The 23,270-nt window shown below is 33.6% G+C and overlaps 1 protein-coding gene and 1 pseudogene across 2 annotated transcripts; both read right to left on the reverse strand.

Annotated features, from left to right (window-relative positions):
• Window positions 1-7,177: 7,177 nt before the first annotated feature.
• On the reverse strand, window positions 7,178-7,570 carry LOC143597465 (umecyanin pseudogene; annotated as a pseudogene).
• A 3,025-nt stretch (window positions 7,571-10,595) lies between these two features.
• On the reverse strand, window positions 10,596-19,309 carry LOC143597469 (protein TOPLESS-like). 2 transcript variants are annotated; one of them, XM_077075967.1, is made up of 25 exons: window positions 19,234-19,309; window positions 18,582-18,692; window positions 17,897-18,076; window positions 17,689-17,802; window positions 17,454-17,612; window positions 17,040-17,217; window positions 16,722-16,955; window positions 16,473-16,641; window positions 16,286-16,395; window positions 16,136-16,205; window positions 15,788-15,861; window positions 15,602-15,697; window positions 15,420-15,515; window positions 15,197-15,324; window positions 14,421-14,655; window positions 14,179-14,340; window positions 13,946-14,035; window positions 13,703-13,849; window positions 13,521-13,631; window positions 13,267-13,446; window positions 12,942-13,070; window positions 12,278-12,373; window positions 11,992-12,180; window positions 11,317-11,486; window positions 10,596-10,997 (listed from the first exon to the last, which is right to left on the reverse strand). In XM_077075967.1, exons 2-25 carry the CDS (start codon window positions 18,659-18,661, stop codon window positions 10,790-10,792), a joined length of 3,405 nt encoding a protein of 1,134 aa, XP_076932082.1. In that variant the 5' UTR covers window positions 18,662-18,692; window positions 19,234-19,309; the 3' UTR covers window positions 10,596-10,789. The 2 variants fall into 2 exon arrangements, with proteins under 2 accessions (XP_076932082.1, XP_076932081.1); XM_077075966.1 differs by having other exon boundaries at window positions 10,596-11,000.
• Window positions 19,310-23,270: the final 3,961 nt, after the last annotated feature.

The raw sequence follows: 23,270 nt of genomic DNA on the forward strand, positions 1-23,270 counted from the left end.
CACGTCTCACTTCTGGAAAAGCTTCCAACAAGCGCTAGGCACGAAGTTGAACCTTAGCACCGCCTATCATCCACAAACTGATGGGCAAAGCGAAAGGACAATTCAAACGTTGGAAGATATGCTCCGAGTTTGCGTGATAGACTTAGGTGGAAGTTGGGATGACCACTTACCCCTAATGGAATTTTCGTATAACAATAGTTATCATGCAAGTATTCAAGCCGCACGTTTGAGGCGTTGTATGGTCGAAAATGTAGAACGCCCGTGTGTTGGTATGAAACTGGAGATAATCAATTGTCTGGACCCGAGATAGTCCAAGAAACCACCGACAAAGTTATCCAAATCCGCAAAAGACTTAAGACGGCACGTGATCGCCAAAAGAGTTACGCCGATATCTGTCGTAAGCCGTCAGAATTCAATGTCGGTGATAAAGTTCTTTTGAAAGTCTCGCCATGGAAAGGCGTAGTCCGCTTCGGCAAGAAAGGAAAGTTAAGTCCTCGATTCGTTGGACCCTTCGAGGTACTTGAACGAATTGGTACTGTCGCATATTGATTGCGACTACCCGAGGAAATGCAAGGGATACACGACGTATTCCATATCTCGAATCTGCGTAAATGTTTAGCCGATGAATCTCTTGCAATGCCGCTAAAAGATGTTGAGATTAATGAAAACTTAGAATTTGTTGAGCGCCCGATGCAAATCGAAGATTCAAAATTAAAGAAACTCAAAAGACGAACCTTGAAAATTGTGAAAGTGAAATGGGATTCCCGACGAGAACCCGAGTATACTTGGGAACTCGAGTCTGAAATGAGAAAGAAATACCCCCACTTATTCTCGTGAAGCAATCTCGAGGACGAGATTTATTTCAAGGTGGGGAGGATGTAACATCACGGGAATTTTGGGCCAAAAATGACAAGTTTCCAAAGTATAGGGATCAATTCTGCCAACTTCCAAACTCCAAGGGCTAAAATAAGAAATCTGTTTTCTTGTCTGATCGCGATACGCGACCGGTCAGTGAGTGAGCCAATCGCGTACCGCGATAGGACTTGGTCAAACTTTCTAGAAGATGTCAACGGCGATACGCGATCGCCGTTGAGCCTACTATCGCGTACCGCGATGACGTGGCCTGACACGCCTGACACCTTTTCACCACGTGTCCACACGTGGCACACCGGTCGCCACGTGTCCCGACACGTGGCCACACGTGGCATGTCGTCCGCCACGTGTTAACACGTGGCACACCGTCTGCCACGTGGTGACACGTGGCAGACCTACGTTGCGACTCATCATGGCTACGTCGCGGTACGTGACGGGTGCCAAGGAGTCGGGCGCGTACCGCGATGGGACCCAGAATTTGCCTATAAATAGCAAGGTCCGGGTTTGATAATTTCACACCTCACAACCTGTTCTCATACCTCTCTCTAACATCTCTCTAAACCTCGAAATTCGTGCCATCGATACACCTCGAAAACCGTGCCCCGATTCCTGACGACGTTCCGAGCAAGAAGGTGGTGCCGTTTTACAACCCGACGATCACCTCGAAGTGTGTGCCGAAAAGATTGGGTGTCTCGATTTGCGTGCCGAAGTGAAGTGGCAATCAAGGCGAGTGTTGAAAAGGCTAAGCGGCGTAGAAGTGTTGCTCGAGTATCTAGGGAATTATAAGCCGAGGAAAGGTAAGGCTTACTACCCGACTAAAATAATAATAAAATATTATAAAGGCTTAATGCCCTAAGTCGGAATTATACTCGATGTTTATGGAAAGAAATTATGTAACAAAGAAAATAAAATAAAGAAATATGGAAGTGAATATATATATGTGTGTGAATTATATAATTCTTTGTTATTAATATTATATAAGTAATAATGATATTTTTATATGATAAAAGAAAAATAATACGTTTCTTAGAAAAGAAGAAACGTCGGGTTTTTTAAATAAGCTAAAGGTTTATAAATATTGCTTTTAAAAATAAAGGATTTAAAGTAAAAGAAATGAACTAAAGGTTCATCGAGGTAATAAGACTAAAGGTCTTAAGCCGGATTGTATATCCGACTAATAAAAGTTATACTCGTACTATAGGTGCGAGATATCAAGAAAGAATACGCAAGGACGGTGTTGAAAATCGATCCCGATCAAAGGTGAATACGCCCCACTTTTACAAACTTGTTTTCAAATAAATAAACGTGTTATGTGTAAAACTTTACATGAGACTAAGTGTCTCTAAAAACATTATGAATAAGAGTAAAAGCCTAGCCCTCAGGCTGTAGTATACGTTTGTCTGGATCCTTACATATGTGGTAAAATGCGGTGGGCACATCGCACCACGCCTGGTCACGACCTCCAGCCACGATGGGCCGAACCAAAGTATGTTCGAGTGAGAATGACCTTGTGTATATTTATGGTACCTAAGTACGTCGAGACGCTGCGGTGTTTTGCTAGGGTGACCTAGGTAGAGACTCGAGTTTATAATGATGTTGTTTTAACTTTGTTATTCCTAAGCCAAGATGGGCCGAGGCACGCGAAACCCTCGAGGGGTAACAAAGTAAAGGAAAAAGTTTTCGCGTCAGCATATTCACCAGCATTCGTTGCTGACGTATTTTTATAACATTTTGCAGGTGACCAAGATTAGAGCTAAAGGACAAAGGCTCAAGAATCCGATGGCTCGGACAATTTTTGTAAACTTAATTATGAATTAAAAGGTGGTTTTGTAGATATAAAACAAGTAAACGTAAATGGAACTTTCGTTCCATCTTTTGTATTGTAAATAATTTAAAACTTTAATCCTTATATTTTATAAAGTCTTCCGCTAACAATCGTAACTCTGATTTATATACAAAAGTGGTACCAACTATCGAGTCACATGCCTAGGCCCAAGATGGGGGTGTGACACCTCCACTACACATGGCCTTAACAATTTTTATCATTGGAAACTGAAACCAAACCAATGAAATTCAAAACCAAACCACTACTAACGGTTTGGTTTCACGATTCTGGCTCATTGCACTTTAGTTTAAAAAAAATAAAAACATATAAAGAAGCTTCTAAAACTAGCGTTTCACTCGGACATATCGGTAAAACCCGAGGGATAAAAAAAACCCAAGCGTTGTTGGTCCCGGGCGTTGATGCGGTAAAGTGATGCGAATTCGGTCAGTTTAATTTAAGTGTGTTTTGATACCGGAACTAAAAAAACACAAATGAAAGAAAAACATATAAAATTTGAGGTGGACCAGTTAAGTGGTGTCGGTCGGTAAAACTCGGGCGTTAGGAAGATCCAAGCGTTGTGGATCCGAAACTAAAACAAAATGCAGCGAGTCTGCATATATTCTGTCGATTTCCGTCATGTTCATTGAAATACCGAAAGTAAAACAAAAAAAGGCGTTCGGTTGATTTCGTTACGGTACAGAAAGTAAAAACCATGGCAAAATGTTGTGAAACCCCAGCGTTGAAACCCAGGTGTTCGAAAAACCAGAGCGTTAAGATGGTAAGTCGAAGCGAATTCAGGCATTATTTGTTGCGCTTCTTACAGTATAGAAACCTTTGGTAAAACCTTAACGTTAAAACCCCAAAAAATAAATTCGCCAAATTAACATATAGAAAGATTAAATTTTCAACATTTATTTGGTCGGCAAACCAGGGTTGTGGTAAAACCCAAGCGTTGTCAATCTCGGTTACTGAGGCGGTAACTCGACACAAGTTTGGTCGGTTTCGGTTACTTTCGTTATGGTAGCGGAGCTAAAAACGGGGAAAAATATAAAAAATAAGGTGGACCAATGGGCGACGTCGGTTATCGGACGTTGGTAAAACCCGAGCGTTTTTTGTCACTGACGTTGAGACTGTGAGTCTACACGAATTTGTACGTTTTCTGTTATTTCGTCCTGGTACCGAAACTAAAAAAAAATAAAATTCGATGACCACAATTGGTCCACTTGACGGGCTCTGATTAAGCCATATAACTTATATTGTTTATTTATTTTAGTTATTTATTTATTATTATTATTTTTGTATTAATATGATAATTATTAATTAAATGATTATTCGCATCGTCTCACCATTCAGGACCGATAATGTTCGGGTTTTACTGACTCATCATCGCAATACTCGGGACGAAAGAGCTCCGACTTTACCAACAACCTGGTTTTACCGGCATTTTTGTTTTAGTTCCAGTACCGAAATGAAAGTAACTAAAACCGACCGAATTCGCGTCGATTCACCGCCGCAACGGCCACGATCGACAACGCTCTGGTTTTACCAACGTATGGGTTTTACCGATTCACTGTCCCAACGTCTCGACACCGACAACGGTCGGGTTTTATCAACGTTCGGGTTTTACCGATCGAATAAACGTCGTTTTAAATATTTTATTTGTTTATAACTTAATTGAAGAACTTATTTCTTAATTTTTAACGTTTGGAATTTATCAACGTTGTTTATGCCGCTACAAATGTAATTTATATTGGCCGAATTCGCTTCGACTCACTACCGTAACAAACTGGTACATAAACAGGCCCGACATGGCCTGGCGAACGCGCCAGGTACAAAACTAGCTCTATACATTTAACAACTTTGGTGCCACAAGTACCCTATTGAGCCATTTGGCAGCACCTTAGTGGTCCATGATATTTTTTTAGTTCCACCACCGTAATGAACATCACAGAAACCATTCGAATGCCAAATTTTTTATTTTTGTTTCGACACTGTAACGAACGTGACGAAAACTGAACGAATTCGCGTAAACTCACCTATTTTTTTTCGTTTTGCTACAAAACACTAATTAGGCTATAAATGACGTTTGAAATATTTTTCACCCGTGTGTAACACATGCCAATATTTTAGTATGGTATTATTAGTTTTAACATATTCTTTTACTTTAACGTCTGTCTTTGTAATATCAAATTAATGTTTTTCTAAAAATATCTCTTTTGTTTTATCACGGAAGAGAAACGTTCCTTTTATAAAAAGGAAAAGATTATATCTTTACTATATATTTAACTATAAATCGAATCAACTTTTAAATCATTCTATAAAAAGGTTATATTTTTATTAAATTTTAACAAAGGCATTCCTTTTATGAATATATAAGAAGAAGAAAAAAATAAGAAGACCACTAATATTAATAATAGCAAAAACGGCAAAAATGGTAATAATAACAATTAGACGAAATGTTTGTGTTTGTGTTTGTATTTTTAAGCAATTGATGTTTAATCAAGACTTACATAAAAAGTCATGTCCACTATTAAAGACACAAAATCAAATAGTGTGTTTTATAAAGTTAATAAACTCTAAATTAGGGTTGTCACTTTTACCCGAACCCAACTCGAAAAAACCTGTACCCGAACCCGAACTAAACTGACTCGAAGAACCCGAACCCAAGAAAATACTAACCCAAACCCGAACCCGAACCGAAGTAATTCGGGTTGGTTCTCGGGTTTGATTTAGAAGATTTGGGTCAACCCGAAAACCCGAATAAACTTTTAGTTTTGAAATTAAATATATTTTTATGTATAATAGGCTAAATCTTAGTCACTAAAGTTATCAGAATCTGCCTCTAATCGACTGTTGTCATTCTAACTATTATGGATCAATTGCTTATTAATAATTTATGAATTCCGTTTATTACTAATAGCAACCATAACCGAACAACCAAATCACGCCCGATTGAATACGACTATGGTTCGAGTTAGTTTTACTATTCTTTTGAATTGTTTTATCAAGTTAGGTTAATTTATTATTTGATTATATGTTTTATAAGCAAAGAAGAATATTGTGTTTTAATTTTAGCATTATAGTTTTGAAAAAAAATTTGGTTTTGTGTTTTTTTCTAGGATACACGAAACCCAATTAACCCAACCCGAAAAAACCCGAACCCGAAAAACCTGTGAGAGATTTGGGTCGGGTTTCAGGTCAAGATTTAAAACTTTGAAAACCGAATATCCCGACCAGAAAAACCCGAAAAAACAAACCCGAAGAACATCCCTACTCTAAATGCTTTGCTTTAATATAATAAAGTTTCACATATCTTAGTATACTATGAAAGCAATACAAGGGTTTCCAAATGGCATTCAACTAACATATCCACATAGGCTTCCAACTCATCAATTTTCCATTTATACAATTTCCACATGTTAATTTGAACATTAATTTTTAAACATTAACTCATAAGTTGAAAAATGTTTCAAAATAAGTTGTTATAATCATCATTTAGTGAGTAATAAAGACAATTAAATGTTTTCATTATTACCTTTTTAAATTTTGAGACTCTGTTATTTTATTTTTTATTTTGAGAAATTATTTATAAACGTTTGGACTGAATGTATGGATGTTTGAATTGTAATGGTGGTTTAAGTCACGAGGTTTAGATTATATAGTTGTTTTATTAAAAACGGGGTTTAATAAGCTATATCTCATTGTTATATTCATATTTTTAGCATTCTTTATGTGTGTACTTCAATGTTTTATAATTTCAATAAAAATATTTTTTATAACACACAACTTATGTTACAACATCTACATGCTTACGCTTCATAGTTACAACACATGACTTAAGTAGAGGATGACATTTTATTTAAAATGTTTTTTTTGTTTCATGGTATAAGTTAGAAATATGTTTTATAACTTAGAATTATGTTTTTAAATTGCTACTTTTCTCTATTTGTCTTTGTATGTTGGATTATTTTAATTAAAACAACAATGTGATATCTTATAATAATAATAATAATAATAACAACAATGCTAGATTGTTTGACGTTTACAATTCATTAAAATATATATAACACACATGCGCGCCCACACACACACACACACACACACATATATATATGAAGTTTTATATATCTTCCGCCCGTATGTAACACGGTATCTAACCTAATATATACCAAATCAGCTTTATTACATCTAATAATGTTTTGATCTAAAAAAACCAAACTTATATTTTGCGAACTAAAAGCTAAAACGAGATAAATAAATAAAAACATAAAAAAAATAAAACAATCAACTATCGATAATTTAGATACACCACTGGAATTAAGCCATACACACATCTATAGCTAGTTTTGAACTGGCGATTAACTAACTAAAACGCATCAATTTAATCATATGTTTATCATTTATCAACGGTTAATAGAACAGTTAAATTACTCAAATATCACATCATTACGACAAAATTAAAAATAATAGCATTCATATTTATGCATTACCAACATTAATAGCTAAACTTTGTCCAAACAGGCAATGCCCCTCTAGCGAACAAATGTAGTAATGGTCTTCGGCGACAGTCAAGCTGATGGTGACAGGGCCGGTTTTTATGGTGGACCCAGGGTTACTAACGTGACAATGATCGTAGTCATCTTTAGACACTTCAGTGACATCATGTGTTCCAGTGGGAAAGTCAAAGACCAAAGAGTCACCAACGGTAAAAGTATTCATGGATGCCCAGTCGGTGTAGAGACTACGGTTCATGGGAATAACCCAGCCATAGGCGTCGCCCACTGTATGTTGCACCGCCGTGGCCGAGTAACAGATTGCCATGAATGAAAGCAGGACCGTAAAACCAACCATGTTAAAGTTGAAAGCAACCATTTTTTCCAATTTCGTCTTTGCAACTTATTTGTGTATCTTCTTTGAGGTGTTTAGGTACATTAAATAGTTGTAGTTTCAAACACTATAATTTAATTTGTTCAAGCTTTTTTTTTAAATATTTTACCAAAAATGGAAGGGGTAAATAGTTTTTACTTTTTACCAAAATAGATGATTTAAAAAATATTACTAAATGTTTTTTTTAATACACTATCTTTTCTTACTCCTAATGTTATTCATCAATATAATTTCTATAAAAAGTTCCTATTTTAACAAAGAGAGAGAAAATAATGAACTAATATTAATAAAACCTTTTTTTCATCTGGTTTAAATCAGAATCATACAAATGGTATTTTAAAAATTGTTTTTATATGCATATTATTATTATTATTATTATTTTATCAAAACTACCGATTTAAAACAAAAAACTCTTTTTTGGTTTTTTATTGTCTTTGTTTTTTTAATAGCTTTATTATTGTTATTTTTATTGTTTTCTTACACGGGAGTGTTTTTAATATTGATATTGGTAACGATGTTGTTCAGTTGGAATTCGTTCGGTTTGCCATCAGTACTTACAGTCGCAAAGCTTATGATATCTAATACAATTTTGTTGAATAAAACTTTGCTTAAAAGCAGTTGTACCAAAATGTTAGAAAAAATTTAACACAACAACAAAAATCATAAAAACAAAAACCGACACCGTTTTGAATTAAAAACAAAAATCAGTAATGATCTTATTCAATCAAAATCAATTCGGTTTGTAATGTAAGTTATTTTTTCACATATATTATTTATAGCATAATGATAAAAATGAATTTTTAAATAAAACAATAATATCAAAATTTTATTTTAAAACATCCATTTTGATCATAAAAGTAGAAAACAACCCCCAAAAAAATTATCATAAGAAAGTAGCATTGTCGAAAAAAATAAAGTAAAAACAATAATAATTAAAGCAATGAAAAAAAATAATAAATATATATATACATATATATATATATAAAAGAAAATAATTTGGACACGTGTCACTGCGATAACTCAACCCAAGTTTGGTCGGATTCGGTTACTTTCGTTACGGTAACAGAGCTAAAATACGGAAAAAAAATATAAAAAATGAGGTGGACCAATGGGAGGCGTCGGTTATCGGACGTTGGTAAAACCAGAGCGTTTTCGGTCACGATCATTGAGGTCGTGAGTCTACACAAATTCATTCGTTTCTGTTATTCTGTCCCGGTACCGAAACTAAAATAACTAAAAAATAAAATTCAATGACTAATATGGTGGCGTTAAATGGCCCAATCGGTGTTTAGCGACACAAAGTTGGTAATTGTTATATATAATAATAATTTAATAATAGAAAGAAAGCACTAGAATTGGATCTTTTATTTAACTTTTAGAAAGGAAATATGCATGAAACTTGATATCTTCTGTTTAGTTTGAGATTATTGCAAAAGAAATGCATGTAAGTATAAAAAAAATGGATTATAAATGATTAATAAGCCTAATATACACATATTTATATATGTATAAGAAACATCGAAACAATTAAAATATAGTTTAAAATCTTACGGTCCGGTTTTATATGGCTGGTTTTCTGGCATAAACCGTAAACCAAACCATACATAACGATTTGAAATTATTAAAATCGGCTGACCGAAATTTAATAATAAAACCGACCACGAAACCGAACTGATGAACGGTTTGGACAATTTCATGGTTTCAAACTAAACCGTGAACACCCATATTACGATGTTCTAAAAATTAATCAAGGTTACATTCAAGTCTAATTAATGTTTAACAAAATAATTAAGGTTAGAGCATTTACATTAAAATCTCTTTCTCTGTTAATAAAGTGATGATTTAGAAGTTGTTTGATTGTGCTTCGTTTTAGTTGTAGTTGAAAAAAAACTTCGTGATGACCTCTCATTAAGAAGTTTTGGTTCCGTCACTGCATGCATGATTTATCTTTGATCAAAATTCATAATCAGAGGTATGAATTCATGTACTACACTAATGTAACACAAAATTCACATGTTTCGAATTAGTCTAAACAAGTTTGGAACAATTTCGCTTCAAAGTAACTAACATGTTTTTCTAAATGTGTTTTATGTGATAACTTTAACTTAGTTTGTACTTTATATAATCTTAAAAGCGAACCTTCTAACTTAAAACCAAACGTGATCAGATCAGCCCGTGAATACACATGTCGCATACTCTTCATGTGTCTTGACAAAATTTCCAGGTCGTGTCAAGTTCAACCCGTCAACAAGACTTGTTCAACCCTCAACCGAATATGCTATGGCGGTTTGATTTCGACTATCGATAGGGCTGTTCAAAAAGCCTGCGGCCCGCTTGAAGCTCGCTCAAAAATAGCTCGAAAAAGCTCGATTCTAAATGAGCTTGGCTCGACTCGTCTTGATTTCTAAATGAGCCGAGCTCGAGCCAGGGTCATCTCGGCTCGTGGCTCGGTCTTGGCTCGACCTGTTAGCTCGGCTCGTTGGCTCATTTAGATTAAACCCTAAATTTTAATATCTATATATAATAATAGCATACCCAGAAATAACTAATTAAAAATTATACATATAGTATGCCACTCGATACCTAAAACCTTATGAAAGAATAACTAAAATAAAACATATAAAGTTATAAATTCTCTAGTTTATAAATTTCATATAATATGTATGTTAAAATTATAATTTTTGTCTTTTATGTATCAAGATTTGTAAAATATTAAATAAATAAATAATTAATAAAAAATAAAAAAATGAAAAATTAAAGGAGCTTGGCTCGAGAAGCTCGAGCTTTAAATGAGCCGAGCTCAAGCTCGATAAAGAAAACGAGCCGAGCTCGAGCCAACTCGATTAAGTTCGAGCTCGAGCATACTCTGGCTCGACTCAGCTCGTTTACAGCCCTAACTTTCGACTATATTCAAAACCAAGAATCTAAAACCATGTTAAAAGATGGATTTCAAGACAAACATGAAATCAAGATTCAAGATCCATTCTTGACAAGTTTTCACAAATTTGATATAACATTGGATGGTGTATTTGCCACATGTTTTAGTACATTCTTGTACTTGGAGAATCTTAAAAAAAAACATCAAACCTAGTACACCTTTACAGAAACATAACCAGTTAGATCTGCATGTCACCAACTAAATTACAACTTTTCTTTTTTTTTTCATGCACCACCAAAAATGATTTTGCCACGAAAAAAACGCGGTTATCTCTGGGCTTGTTCAGCACCCGACCCCCCAACGGATGCAGCCGTTGCATTACTTGTTGAACCATTGTCAGCCGGTTGTGGAACCCCCCATTTGCCTTCGGATTCAAGTGGCTCGAAAACATGCACCATCCCGTCTGACAACCCCAATGCGAATTGATTTGGTTCTTGTGGATGTGCAGCAATTACCAACGGATGCACACTCGGGCTGCTAAAAAAACAATATTTAATGACTCGGTCGGAGAAAAACAATACTTTGTCTCATTTAGAAAAATTAAAAGTAAATGTTATTCAAATAAAAAAAACATTTTGACTAAAAGCTTGAAACTTGTACAAAAAGAAAGCCTTTTTTATCAAAAAGTTTGAAACTTGTGCAAAAAGAAAGCATTTTGATCAAAAAGTTTGAAACTCGTAAAAAATAAAGCATTTTTTACCAAAAAGTTTGAAACTTTGCCCGAAAAATAAGCATTTTGAGCAAAAAGTTTGAAGCTTGAATATAAAGAAACCATTTTGATGAATCTTGTTACCTTGGGACACTGGGAGAAAGATATGCAGAAGGGTTGATTCGACAGCGTAAACGAAGATTAGAAGCTGTAAACACGCAGACAGTTGAATCCAAGAAACTTGCATACACGAGCTGACTATCACATGAAAACACCGCGTGGGATATCGGGGCAGAAGATTCGCGTGCCAGCCACTGAAAAAACCAAAATTTATGAACGAGTCAGTTTTGAGTTTTTTTTTTCTCTACGGGTAAAAATGTCAAAAGTCAGTCAGATTGTATTTTTATGGACAATTTGCCAAAAAATAAAGTAACCAATTTTGGCTGGGATAATTCAAAAAGGTTGGATTTATTGTGACAATAAACGGTCAAACTGATGATGTGGCATATGATTTGTCGGTATCTTTTCCATTTAAATCAAATTTCATGAAATTTTGATGATTTTCATCATTTAAATTAAGTTGGTTATAAGAAAATAAGTCAAACCAAATTTGGTTGACCTTTTTATGCAGATGGCACTATGTTTGATGCATAAAACCTCATCGTTTATTCAAATTTCCGTTGAATAATAAAACGCGTGGCATCATATTTAACACACTAATCTTTTATAAAAAAAATACTCAGAAAATAGACCCGACCCGCTACTAAATCGACCTATTTTGCACCTCTAGAAAATATTAAAAGAAGAAGAGTTATTTACCTGCTTTACACATTCAAGCTTTGTTGTTTCATAAATAGCAAGCTGCGTATCATGCACAACAAGAAAATGGATTTGATCATGATGAAACTGCACACGGGTGTCCGACTGTGCAGTTGGTGATCTTCCCGGTGGAAGTTGCAAGTATCTTGCTTTTTGTTTCTCCCATCCGTCAGAACTCCATACACAAATCTACAAAATTAAGTAAAAAACACAAATAAAAAAACTATAACTAAGAATCTTGATAGCAAATTCTTGAGGTTGTGTGGTGGTTAATGAACATACTAACCTGAGCATCGGCCCCTGACGAGACCAAAACGTTGAGCACGTGAGAAAATGCAAGACCCGTGATTCTTTTGGAGTGCCCTTTAAGTTTGCTTTTGACCTTAAACACAAAAAAAAGGTAGATAAGAAAGAAATATCAAAATCTAATAATTTTTTAAGGTCAAACATATATAAAACATATATAGCTCAATATTTTAGTGTTTATAAAAAGCTTAAAAAAAAGACTTCGAAAGTCTTTGACGCGCTAATTGTTTAATGAAAAGTTAAAGAAAAACTTAATAAAAAGTGACCAAAATAAGTGTTTCTTGAGCAACTAAACTCGGGCCGTTTTGAACCATACAGTTTGGCCTGTTTCCAACTGCCTCTATCCGCTTATACTGCCAACTCCAAATAATGTGGTAGTTTCTTTATCTTATTACATCAACACAAAGATTAGCTTAAAAAGAAAACGGGCCCGAAAGTCATCTAAAGTGAACTTTCAAAGCTTAAAAAACATAAATTTTTAACCAAAATAATATTTTATACTAATATTTGACACACACTTATTTGTTACAAAAAAGTAAACTTTTGGAGAAAATGTGGGCCGGTACAAAAGAATTAATCCTTTGGCCCGGTACCCAACTCCAAACAACGTGATAGTTGACTTTTTATGTCAAACATTGATTTACCTCGTCAACACGAACGTTATATATCTGGATGGTCGAATCATCCATACCAATAGCAATAATATTGTTGTCTTGTGGATGGAAAGCAAGAAAAGTAGCTGCCGGTGGTGGAGGCATAAACGTTGTCATTGTCTGCACGAAAGTTGACTTTTAGGTCATACATTGTTCTATATAAACATCAAGTCAAAGCACATTTTGTTTCAGATTCAACCGCCAACATCCTTGAAAGGCGGTTATTTGTTAAAAACTTTCATTTGGATAACTAAAATTTTCAAAATCTTTAACTAATTCCATTGATAGTTGATGCTAAAAAATTAGTCAACGTTACCTTAAAAGTCATCATGTTGAATAAAGAAATCTTTCCTCCTGATGCAGACATCACGTACGAATCATTTTTCGACAATGCAAAGCAGGAAACCGATTCTTCAGGGTTGGTTTCTGCCACATCGTTTGTCATCAAAATCCCGCTTGAAGGTTGCCATAGTTGAGGGGAAACACTGGCTGTTGCCTGCAAAAACAAGTTTGACCTAAAAAGTCAAACCTTGACCATGACTATCAAACTTTGACCAAAGTCAAACTTACCTTGCCACTTGAATTGCGCTCACTACGTTGCCATTTCCATAACAGATGTATAGCATTTGATGCTAATGCCAAAATAGCATTTCCTGAATTTGTATATATTAATCTTGATATCTGCATAATCAAATAATAATTTAAAAAAAAATTATTTAACAATATAACAATTTTAAAAAAAGACGACATACCTTTGTAACTCGCATGTTTTCCGGAAGTTTCTGTGACCGACACTGAGAAGCTTCACTTATTTCAGTGAGTTTCCAAATCTTTGATTTGTCATTCGTTTCTTCGGTGATTCTCGGTTTCACGTCCACCATAATTCTATTATCCCCATTCTACCATAACAATAATATTATATTTCATTATATTTTAGAACAATAAAAAAAAACATTTAATAAATCCAAAACCGATAACTTTTCTTCCAAACTCACCATTCCCGAGACAGAACCACCAGAGGCCACCCTCTCCGCCATTGCAGCCCCGCTAGCGGCAACCGCAGCCGTTATTGTGTTTAAGGCAGGCTGAGTATTATAAGTATTATAAATTATAATGCAATTATTATAAAATATTGTATCATGTAAAAAATAAGTGTGACTTGCAATTATTATAAAATATTGTATCATGTAAAAAATAAGTGTGACTGTATTTTCAGACTTTCGGTTACCTTTGGAGGTTCAGAAGCTCTTGATGCAGTGTCATAAGAAAGATTCTCAAAAGTTCTAAGTAACCGAAGACCATCCGTATTTGCTAATATTTTGATGCCATTTTCATTAGCAGAAACAGCCAATAAAGTACCATCTTTATTAAACCGGATACGTGGGCTCGCCTTCATTTTTTATTAAATGACAAATTAGATTCAAAAAAGATCAAAATTATTTTTTTTTAAATGAAATGAATATTATTTACCGGAAGACCTCCGTCAGCCTCGACACTTGTTAAAAGTTGAACATTATCCATATCCCAATATTTAATATTGAAATCATCACCGGCTGCCAAAAAGCGGTTTTTAGTTGTGTCGAATTGCACAACGCCTAAAGATCGTTTACGGAATCCAAGATATGTTCTTTTTACAGCTCCTTCACTTTCATTCCATTCTACAATGTGTGAATCGCCTTCTTTGCTGGTCCCACATGAAAATAGCCTGAAATAATCACCAAAGATCAAGAAAGTTACAAGCTTTGACCATTTTCATCCAATAACGAGTGGGTCAAACGGGTAAATAACATAATCACCAAAAGATCAAAAAAGTTACAAAATTTGAACATATTTTATATACATCAATTTGGGTTGTATTTCATCAGTACCGGGTCAAACGGGTAAATAATATAATTACCAAAGGATCAAGAAAGTTACAAACTTTGAACATATTAATCGACCCATTTACTTGTATGCATTAGATTTCATCCGTGGGTTAAACGAGTAAATAATATTATCACCAAAAGATCGACAAAATCACAAACTTTGAACGTTTTAATCCACCGAAATGATGTTTGGAATCACATTTGGCATTTAAATATTTGTAAAGAATTTAGAAATTTTGGACAAAAGGAGCGTTTCCAGTCAACCCGAACCCGACCCATACAAAAAGTTAACCGTTTTGACCCGTTACCCAACTTGCCCGGCCCGCTTGTTTTCCACCATTAATTAATAAGAGTCAATGCATCAATCTTGTTGCAACTAACCTTGTTCCATCAGCACTATATGCCATTGTCGTGCACCAACGACCCGGAGCCTCGTAATCCACCCGGGAACCCATGTTATCATATAACCATGCTTTTATTTTCCCGTCAAGAGCCGTTGAAAATATGAACTGAGACCAAAAAAATTACAAAAAGTTTTATACTTTCGTTTACGCTATAAAACATTAACAAATTGTCTTCTTTTTTCAAGATTTTTTATTCTTACCTGAATGTTTTCTTTGTAGTGAGGGCATACGGAATACACGGGAGCATCATGACCTTCAAAAGTGTATTGTTTTGCGCCCGTTGCTGCATCCCAAACCTATAATCACAAGACGGTAAAACATCAAAAATATATCTATTTTCAAATATTGTTGACCGACCAACAAATATATATTTAAAACAAACCTTGATGGTCTTATCATCTCCACAAGTTATCACACAAAGCCGCTTATTCGGACTAGAGAATGCAAGATCGTTAACTCCACCGACATGAGCATCAATCTATAAATCAAGTAACCCAATGTTACTTAATATTTATCATTTACGAGAGAAGTCAAGCTGTCAAAGTCAACAGAATGGAAGTACACGTACCTCTAGATGTTGTCTCACATCATCACTTCCATGATATGAATATATTTGAACAATGTGCCTTGAATAAGCAACTCCTGTGTGCATAAAATTATTCAATGTGTCATTTTCGATCCGTTTAGTTCTGAATTCGTTGACTTGCGTTGACTTTTTATCTCAAACGAGTCAAATAAAAAAACTAGCTAAAAAGGAGGTCAAAGAGGTTAAAAATCATCCAAAATCTGTCTTTTTTATTCAAGATTATTATTATTATTATTATTATTATTATTAGTATTATTATTATTATTATTATCTAAGTTGAGGTGACAATCGAGCTCACATATTATGCTACATTTATTTTCCAAGACTTACCAAACAACGAACCATCCGGGCTCCAAATTACACGATTTACAGACACCCCGGGATCTTTAACAAGAGCAGCCTAAAAATATGAAAACAATAAGGTTTACGATACTTCAAAAAAAAATTAATAAATGACTAATTAAGCCTAAACATACATACCTGCAAAGACATTGAGCATGCACTAAGATCCCAAACTTTGAAGTTTTTCAAAACCAATTTATCTCTTGAACCAACTTCCCACAATCCAATGTCACCCACATTCGTTCCAACTAACGTATCCAATTTGTTGAACCACAATTCAGTCTATATTTAAAATAAATAAATAAATAAAGTTGATCTAACTTACCTAAGAGTAATGTTTGTTGTATAGGATGAAAATCCATGCTCATAGGTGATGAACCCTGGTTCAAAGTACGTGCAACCGTTTTGGGCAAGTCATCAGACGCGTTAAAAGCTTGACTATGACCACTATGGCCCGGAAATGACACCGGCAAGACGTTGACCGGAAGGTTGACCTATGTAAGAAGTTGTTTAATAAGTGCATTCTAATAATAATAAGTTAAAACATTATTTGGAATATGAAAAACCAAATCACCTCATCGGTTAAGCCCATGGGCCTTGTTCTCTTGCTCACATGATCAGATTCCACAGACGGGAAATCCAAAGACGGGTTCGTTGGTGGGGTCCGTGGATGCTTTAACGCAGCAGGAATAGAGGGCCCACCAAGCCCAATGGCACTACCGGAAACCGCAGGGTGAGATACTGCGGGTGGATTAGACATCCAACCCGCAAGGGGGGTTGGAACTTGAGCTTGTGTCGGTTGAAATGGCTTTACAAAAAAAAATATATACCAATTAGTCAAAGAAAGTCAAGAAACCGAGTAACTACAATGAAAAAGTTGTATAAAACGAACCCCGTGTGCCCCTAAAGGAGGAAAGCCTCCGGCTTTTGGTAAAGATCCAAGAAGTGGATTATTTGCAGGCGATGGACCGCGTGCACCGTTTGGTTGTCCACATGAATGGTCTACAAACAAAGTTTTGATATCCGGATTTGGCCTAGGCGTTTTACAAAGTTGGTGTTGCCAATTTAAGCTACGTTACACAATAACATTATACAAAAAAGTCACCAATATTAGCCATAACAAACGAACAAACAAACGTACCCAGTATAACCTCACTCATAGTGTTCGGATATTCTTATGTTGATTAAAGTGTTTATTTGACCACTAAACAATCAAGCGATAATTTACTCAAAACACTAAAATCCGATCATCGAGATAATCATACTTGCACATCCAAACACTATGCAAATGTGGTAAAACTCTAACCTTTGGTTTATAAGAGTCCGAAGCCTCGAGTTCTTGAGATTAGGAAACTGCAACTTGTCACGAAATAAGGGATTTGCTTCGATAAGCTTCTTGAGCTCAACCAACATTATAGCTCGAGCCGATTTAGTATCACCATATTTAGAAAGTTGCTCATTCTCCCTAAAATTCAATCGAAAACAATTTTTATTTTATCAATTTGTGAAAGATTAATATTCTTGTTTAATCTTTACAATACCTAAAATTCTCCAAAGTCAACAATTGAGTAATCTCCTTAAAAAGCTCTTCGTTAAACGACGCAAACACTTTAAGATCCTTGACGAGAATCTCCACGGCTTTCGATCGGTCATGTCTACCAAACGAATGCGAGTACGCTTTAGTAATCAAGAACCTTAATTTACTCAACATTAAGGTTAGTGAATGTAACTAACTAACTAACTACTTACTTATCCAATGCTTCAAGATACTTTTGTTTTCTAATTTCGAAAAATATCTTCATCGAATACCGATTATCGTCCACTTTCGTGAACCCCGAAAGGTACTTCTCAACTTCATCCCAATTCCCATTATGAACCTCATCTTCAAAATACTTCATATTAAAGAAAAACCCTGATTCTTGTTCAAGTCTAACATAAAACACATATAAAATATATAAAATAAACATCAAAATCACACATTTTACTTCAAATTTAACAAATTAACTAAAAAACCTAATAAAAATATTCAAACAAACATCAAAATCTCACAATTCTACTTAAAGTTTTCAACTTTAACACACAATAAATAAATAAATAAATAACTAAATAAATAAATAAACTAATAAATATTAAAATAAACATCAAAATCACACATTTTTACTTCAAATTCAACTAATTAACTAAAAAACCTAATAAAATATTAAAAAAAAACAGCAAAATCTCACAATTCTACTTAAAGTTTTCAACTTTAACACACAAAAAATAAATAAATAAACTAATAAATATTAAAATAAACAACAAAATCACACATTTTTACTTCAAATTTAACAAATTAACTCTAAAGAAAACTAATAAAATATTAAAATAAGCATCAAATCTCACAATTCTACTTAAAGTTTTCAACTTTAACACCAAAATATAAAAAATAACTTACTTGTGAACTGTTTCTTTAAATTTTTCTTCATCAAGAAACTGCAAGATTAAGAACACAAGCTCTCTACTTAGCGACGACATTATGCCTCCACCGTCGCTAAAGATATCAGATCTGTAAAACCCATATACAAAAGATAATAATATTAAGCTTCTAAACAGCAGTAAAAAAAATTAAAAATAATTAAAAAATAAATTAAAATAAAATGAATAAAAAAATTTAAAAATAAAAATAAAATCCCAGACCCCAGAAACTAGATCCCCATAAATTTAAGCTTAAAAAAACTTATTATTATTATTATTAGATGAACAGGCATACCAAGTCAAGAATAATATTAGTAACAAAAATATATGAACAAGAATAATCAAATGATGTCATTTTTAATTAAAAAAAACATCATTTTTTTTAATTTTAGTAACAAAAATACCAGATTTCTATGGTGGATCAGAAAAAAGCACTCACCTTTAAACCAAGTCAAGAAACACAATAATCAACATTAAAAATATATAAAATAAATATATAAATAATAAAATTAAAAACCCATAAAAATCTAAAAAAAACCCACCTTTAAACCAAGTCAAAAAAAAATAAAATCATTATTAAAAAAATTAAAATAATAAAATAAAAAACCCATAAAAATCTTAAAAAAACCCACCTTAACAAGAAGATCAGTTGATGAAGAAACCAAAGAGAAAAAAATAACACAGCTTTCTCTCTCTATAGATACAAATATGTGAGTGGTGTGTGTGTGTGGAGAAAATAAAACCATTGATAGTGTTTGCAGAAGGGTTGTTTTTATAGATGAAGTTTGATAATTCAGTTGACTTATCAGTTGAAAAGTGAGTGTGTTTATTATAAGTAGTGAGTGGATATGTGATAAGTTAATTTAGTTGTGGGTCCTACTGAGCCGGCTTGGATTAACAAGCTGACAGCTGTACTTCAGCTTGGCTTTGATCAAGAGAAAAGATAGAGTGCTTTGCATTCTATGGTATTACAAAAGGTCTTATTCTTTTTATTTTTAGGTTATTTTAAGACCAGATATTAAAACTGGTTGAGTTGATCACTTTCTAATCATTTTTAAGGATGTTTTAATTAGTTATGAAGTCGGTAAGATTATTTTGGTTTCTGACGAGAATCTTTTGGTTTCCATGAGATATTTTTTGGCTTCGGTGAAATTTTCTGGACAAGTGGCTAATGCTGGTTAGCTAAAAATCTCGTTGAGTAATAATTAAAAAGTGATCGGGTCAACTAGTTTTATGGTGGGAAATATTTGAATTGGTTGGTCAAATAGACATTTTGTCAACATTATGATCATATTTTGTCACGTGCCATAAAACAATCGTGTCACTTATGGTAGATGTTGGTTTACTAAAAATCTCGTTGAGTCATAATTAAAAAGTGATCGGATCAACTAGTTTTATGTTGGGAAATATTTGAATTAATTGGTCAATGGACATTTTGTCGACATTATGATCATATTCTGTCGCGTGTCATTAACTATCGTGTCACTTGTTTATTTCTAAAAAATCTCTGAGCTGATAGGATTTTTAGGCATCTCACGAGATTATTTTGGCTTCCAACGTCATTTATTCTGGCTTCCGGTTTTCAGCGACAGTTTTTTAGCTACTCGCAAGATTTATTTTGGCTTTCAGCAATATTTTTTGAACAAGTGACTTTAAGAATTGGTTAATGAAATGAACATTTTGTAGATATTGATCGGTGTTAAATCCGACACTTTGATATTTTCTTTTTTGAATATTAAAACCACTCCCATTTGATGAAAAGGATGGACGGCTGAGATTAAAATGTTTAACAAAGTATGTAGGTCAGATGCACATGCACTGGATAAAACCCCTTTTTATTTTTTATTTTTATTTATTTTCTTGTTTTGACAAGGTGTCATGAAGATGTGAAACGTGTAAAAGGTCTGAGTGTTGGCTTTTATTACGAAACCGCCACCATTTATTGGTTTTTGAGCTTATACGACGAGAAAATGTATGTACGATATGATTAAATTTAAGGATATATCGTGTAAGAGAAATTGAGATGACTTGGAATTAGGTCACCTTGCTTTTGTGATTATTCTATCAATGTCTAATTTCAGATTCTCTCACACGTTATTATGGAATTAGGATATGTATTGTAAAAGCATTCACATCCATCCCTTAAATTTACTTGAGGAGAGTATGTAAATTATAGAGTAAAGTTTTAAGTGGTTGTGAGTGTAAATTATAGGGTGGAGAGAAAAATGTAGTAATTTTTTATAAATTTGGGGAAACATTTGGGGAATATTGTTTGCCCCTATTTATTTTTTAATATTTGTTGGATTGGTTGTGAATAAATGAGAGAAAAAACTGTAATGATAAAAGTATAAAAAATATTATTTAATTAAACATAAGAGAAAAATATAGTATTTTTAGTGTAATTATAGAGATAAAGATAGAGAATGGGATGAGAATGCTCTAATAAAATAATATTTATGAGAAAATTATTTCTCTCACATGCATCATTTAACCAGAAAAAAAAAGTATTTTTGATTTATATTTATTTAGATTTTAGTTATATGCTACTGGATTTTATCACTCGTATTACGGGGTTGTTTTATATTATTTGTTTTTAATATTTATATATATTTTTTGAGTTTTAATTTTATTTGCTGTAAGAAAGTTAATAATATATTTAGGGTTTAATGATGATAGGGTTTCACAAATAAATGAGATGTTATAATCTGGTTTAAACGTTATATGGGTTTGGTGATACCATGATCCGCTTTTTTTAATTATAAAATTTGTTTCTTAATTATGAATATTATCTTTTTTTAATCAGATATTAATTTTTAGTACATCTCTATATTATAGGATTCTCATATCAAATATCTGGTGAGATTAATTTTTTAATTTAATGAGATGTTATAAGCATATTTGGTTTTGGTGAAATCTATACATTTGAATTCGAGTCAAATGCATGAGAAGCTTTCATTTATAAATAAAGCAATCTGGTGGATTGAGAGAATGTAGGATGCAAGCAGATAGCTTTTAAAGGTTTCTTTTATATATATTTAAGATTTAGAAAAATATTTGTCTAACGGGTTGAGTCTGCCTAACGAGTGTACTTCTGCCACCTATATATGCAGGTGCGCTACGACGGGTAATTAAATATCAGTTACTTGATAAGAGAGAGAGAGAGGGGGGGGGGGGTTGTGGTTGGGTGGTTCATTAAGTAACGCTGCCACTGATGAACAGTGGTTAGGAAGGTACCGACGTTTTGTGATGAGTTATTGATGGGTAGTAGATGTTAGGCGGGTATCGACAGTGAGCGTCCCAACCTCCATTAAACATTTGAACGTACGTATGTGTTGTGTAATATGCATAAAATAAATATAACTAATATCACATGTGCATAGATAATTTATAAAACATGGCAATAAACAAGTAACATGTATGTTTTATAATAGAAGATTCAGAATTTTCTTTTTTAACATGTAACATTTTTGGTATTTTTTTAGCTATCAACAGGAAATATTTATCAGGTTAGGTCGTCGAACTTTATATTTTTATTATTATTATTTTGTTTTCCCATATTAAGTCGTGTTATTGAGATATAATTGGGTTTTTAATTGTATATATAATTATGGACAAATTGGAAATAAATAATCTCACATTTTGTGTATTGGCCGATAATAATTTCATCTTTAATAATTTATGTCAATGGTCCAACCTTTCGACTATTTTCTCTCAATTGACCTCCTTTAAAAAACATTTAACGTCGTTAAGTGTTTTTTCGAATTTCAAACCGACGTTTTAGAGCTTTTAATTGGAAGAAAGATACGAGTCAACTGATGCAAAACATAACTCGAAACAAATTCGTAAACTCTTAATAGACAAAACAACCAATACTGGTAATACAAAATGCCATATCTTATAAAAGTTATGTATGCATCTGCAACTAAATGATGTGATATCTTTCTCTAAGCCTATGTCCTCCAATCCATAAAGATCATTGGGTGTGCGGCGGCCACTTCATAACGCGAAACGCCATTTATAAAAATGATACTTTGTACATTTGGCTAAGCGATCTACGTGTGATCGTCTCTCACGCCCACTAACACTTTCATAGAGTCACAGGGACATCCTTAGCACAGATTACATGACGTTTAACTTAACGTCCCTTTTAATTAGCCCGGGAACACATAACCTTAATATATTTTATCATAAAACTTACATTACACATCATAAAATGCATTCTTCTTCAATGTAAGTCATGGCTCTTGATACAAGCAAATTAGTCTCGCGCGCGCGCGTGATCGGTGCATAAAATATGAACATTTCAATAATGGTTTCATGGGGGGCAGGGACCAGAAGTGTCTTGTTTTGGTAGTTGATGGTGAAATGTGCATCGTGGGTTAAATATTACCACTTACTCCAAAAGTGACATAAAGTGGGTCCCATTGAATACCTGTCATCTTCTCATTGGCTTGTTTCTGATTTTCATAATATTCTTTAAATAAATACATTATACATGTACTTTTAAACATGAAACGAACTTTATGTTGTCAAATTGTTAATACAAACTAAACTAATACTATCTTTAATGGCTTTTAGAAGATAAACACTTCGAGGTCTTTGGATGCTTTTAATATTAGAGGGTATTGTCTTTAGAAGAAGTGTTATTACATAAGGGTATGTGTCTTTA

The sequence above is a fragment of the Bidens hawaiensis genome, unplaced genomic scaffold (genome assembly GCF_021521415.1).
Source record: "Bidens hawaiensis isolate Kalapana, Puna unplaced genomic scaffold, B.hawaiensis_p1.1 tig00048333_1, whole genome shotgun sequence".
Lineage (NCBI taxonomy): Eukaryota > Viridiplantae > Streptophyta > Magnoliopsida > Asterales > Asteraceae > Bidens > Bidens hawaiensis.

Coding starts and splice junctions, on each gene's coding strand:
- LOC143597469 (XM_077075966.1), bottom strand. CDS start 18,661: ATGTCGTCGCTAAGTAGAGAGCTTGTGTTCTTAATCTTGCAGTTTCTT. Junction 13,071..13,266: donor TCAACATGATGACTTTTAAG/GTAACGTTGACT, acceptor ACTTTCGTGCAG/ACAATGACAACGTTTATGCC. Junction 11,001..11,316: donor CTTTCTCCCAGTGTCCCAAG/GTAACAAGATTC, acceptor TTGTTTTTTTAG/CAGCCCGAGTGTGCATCCGT.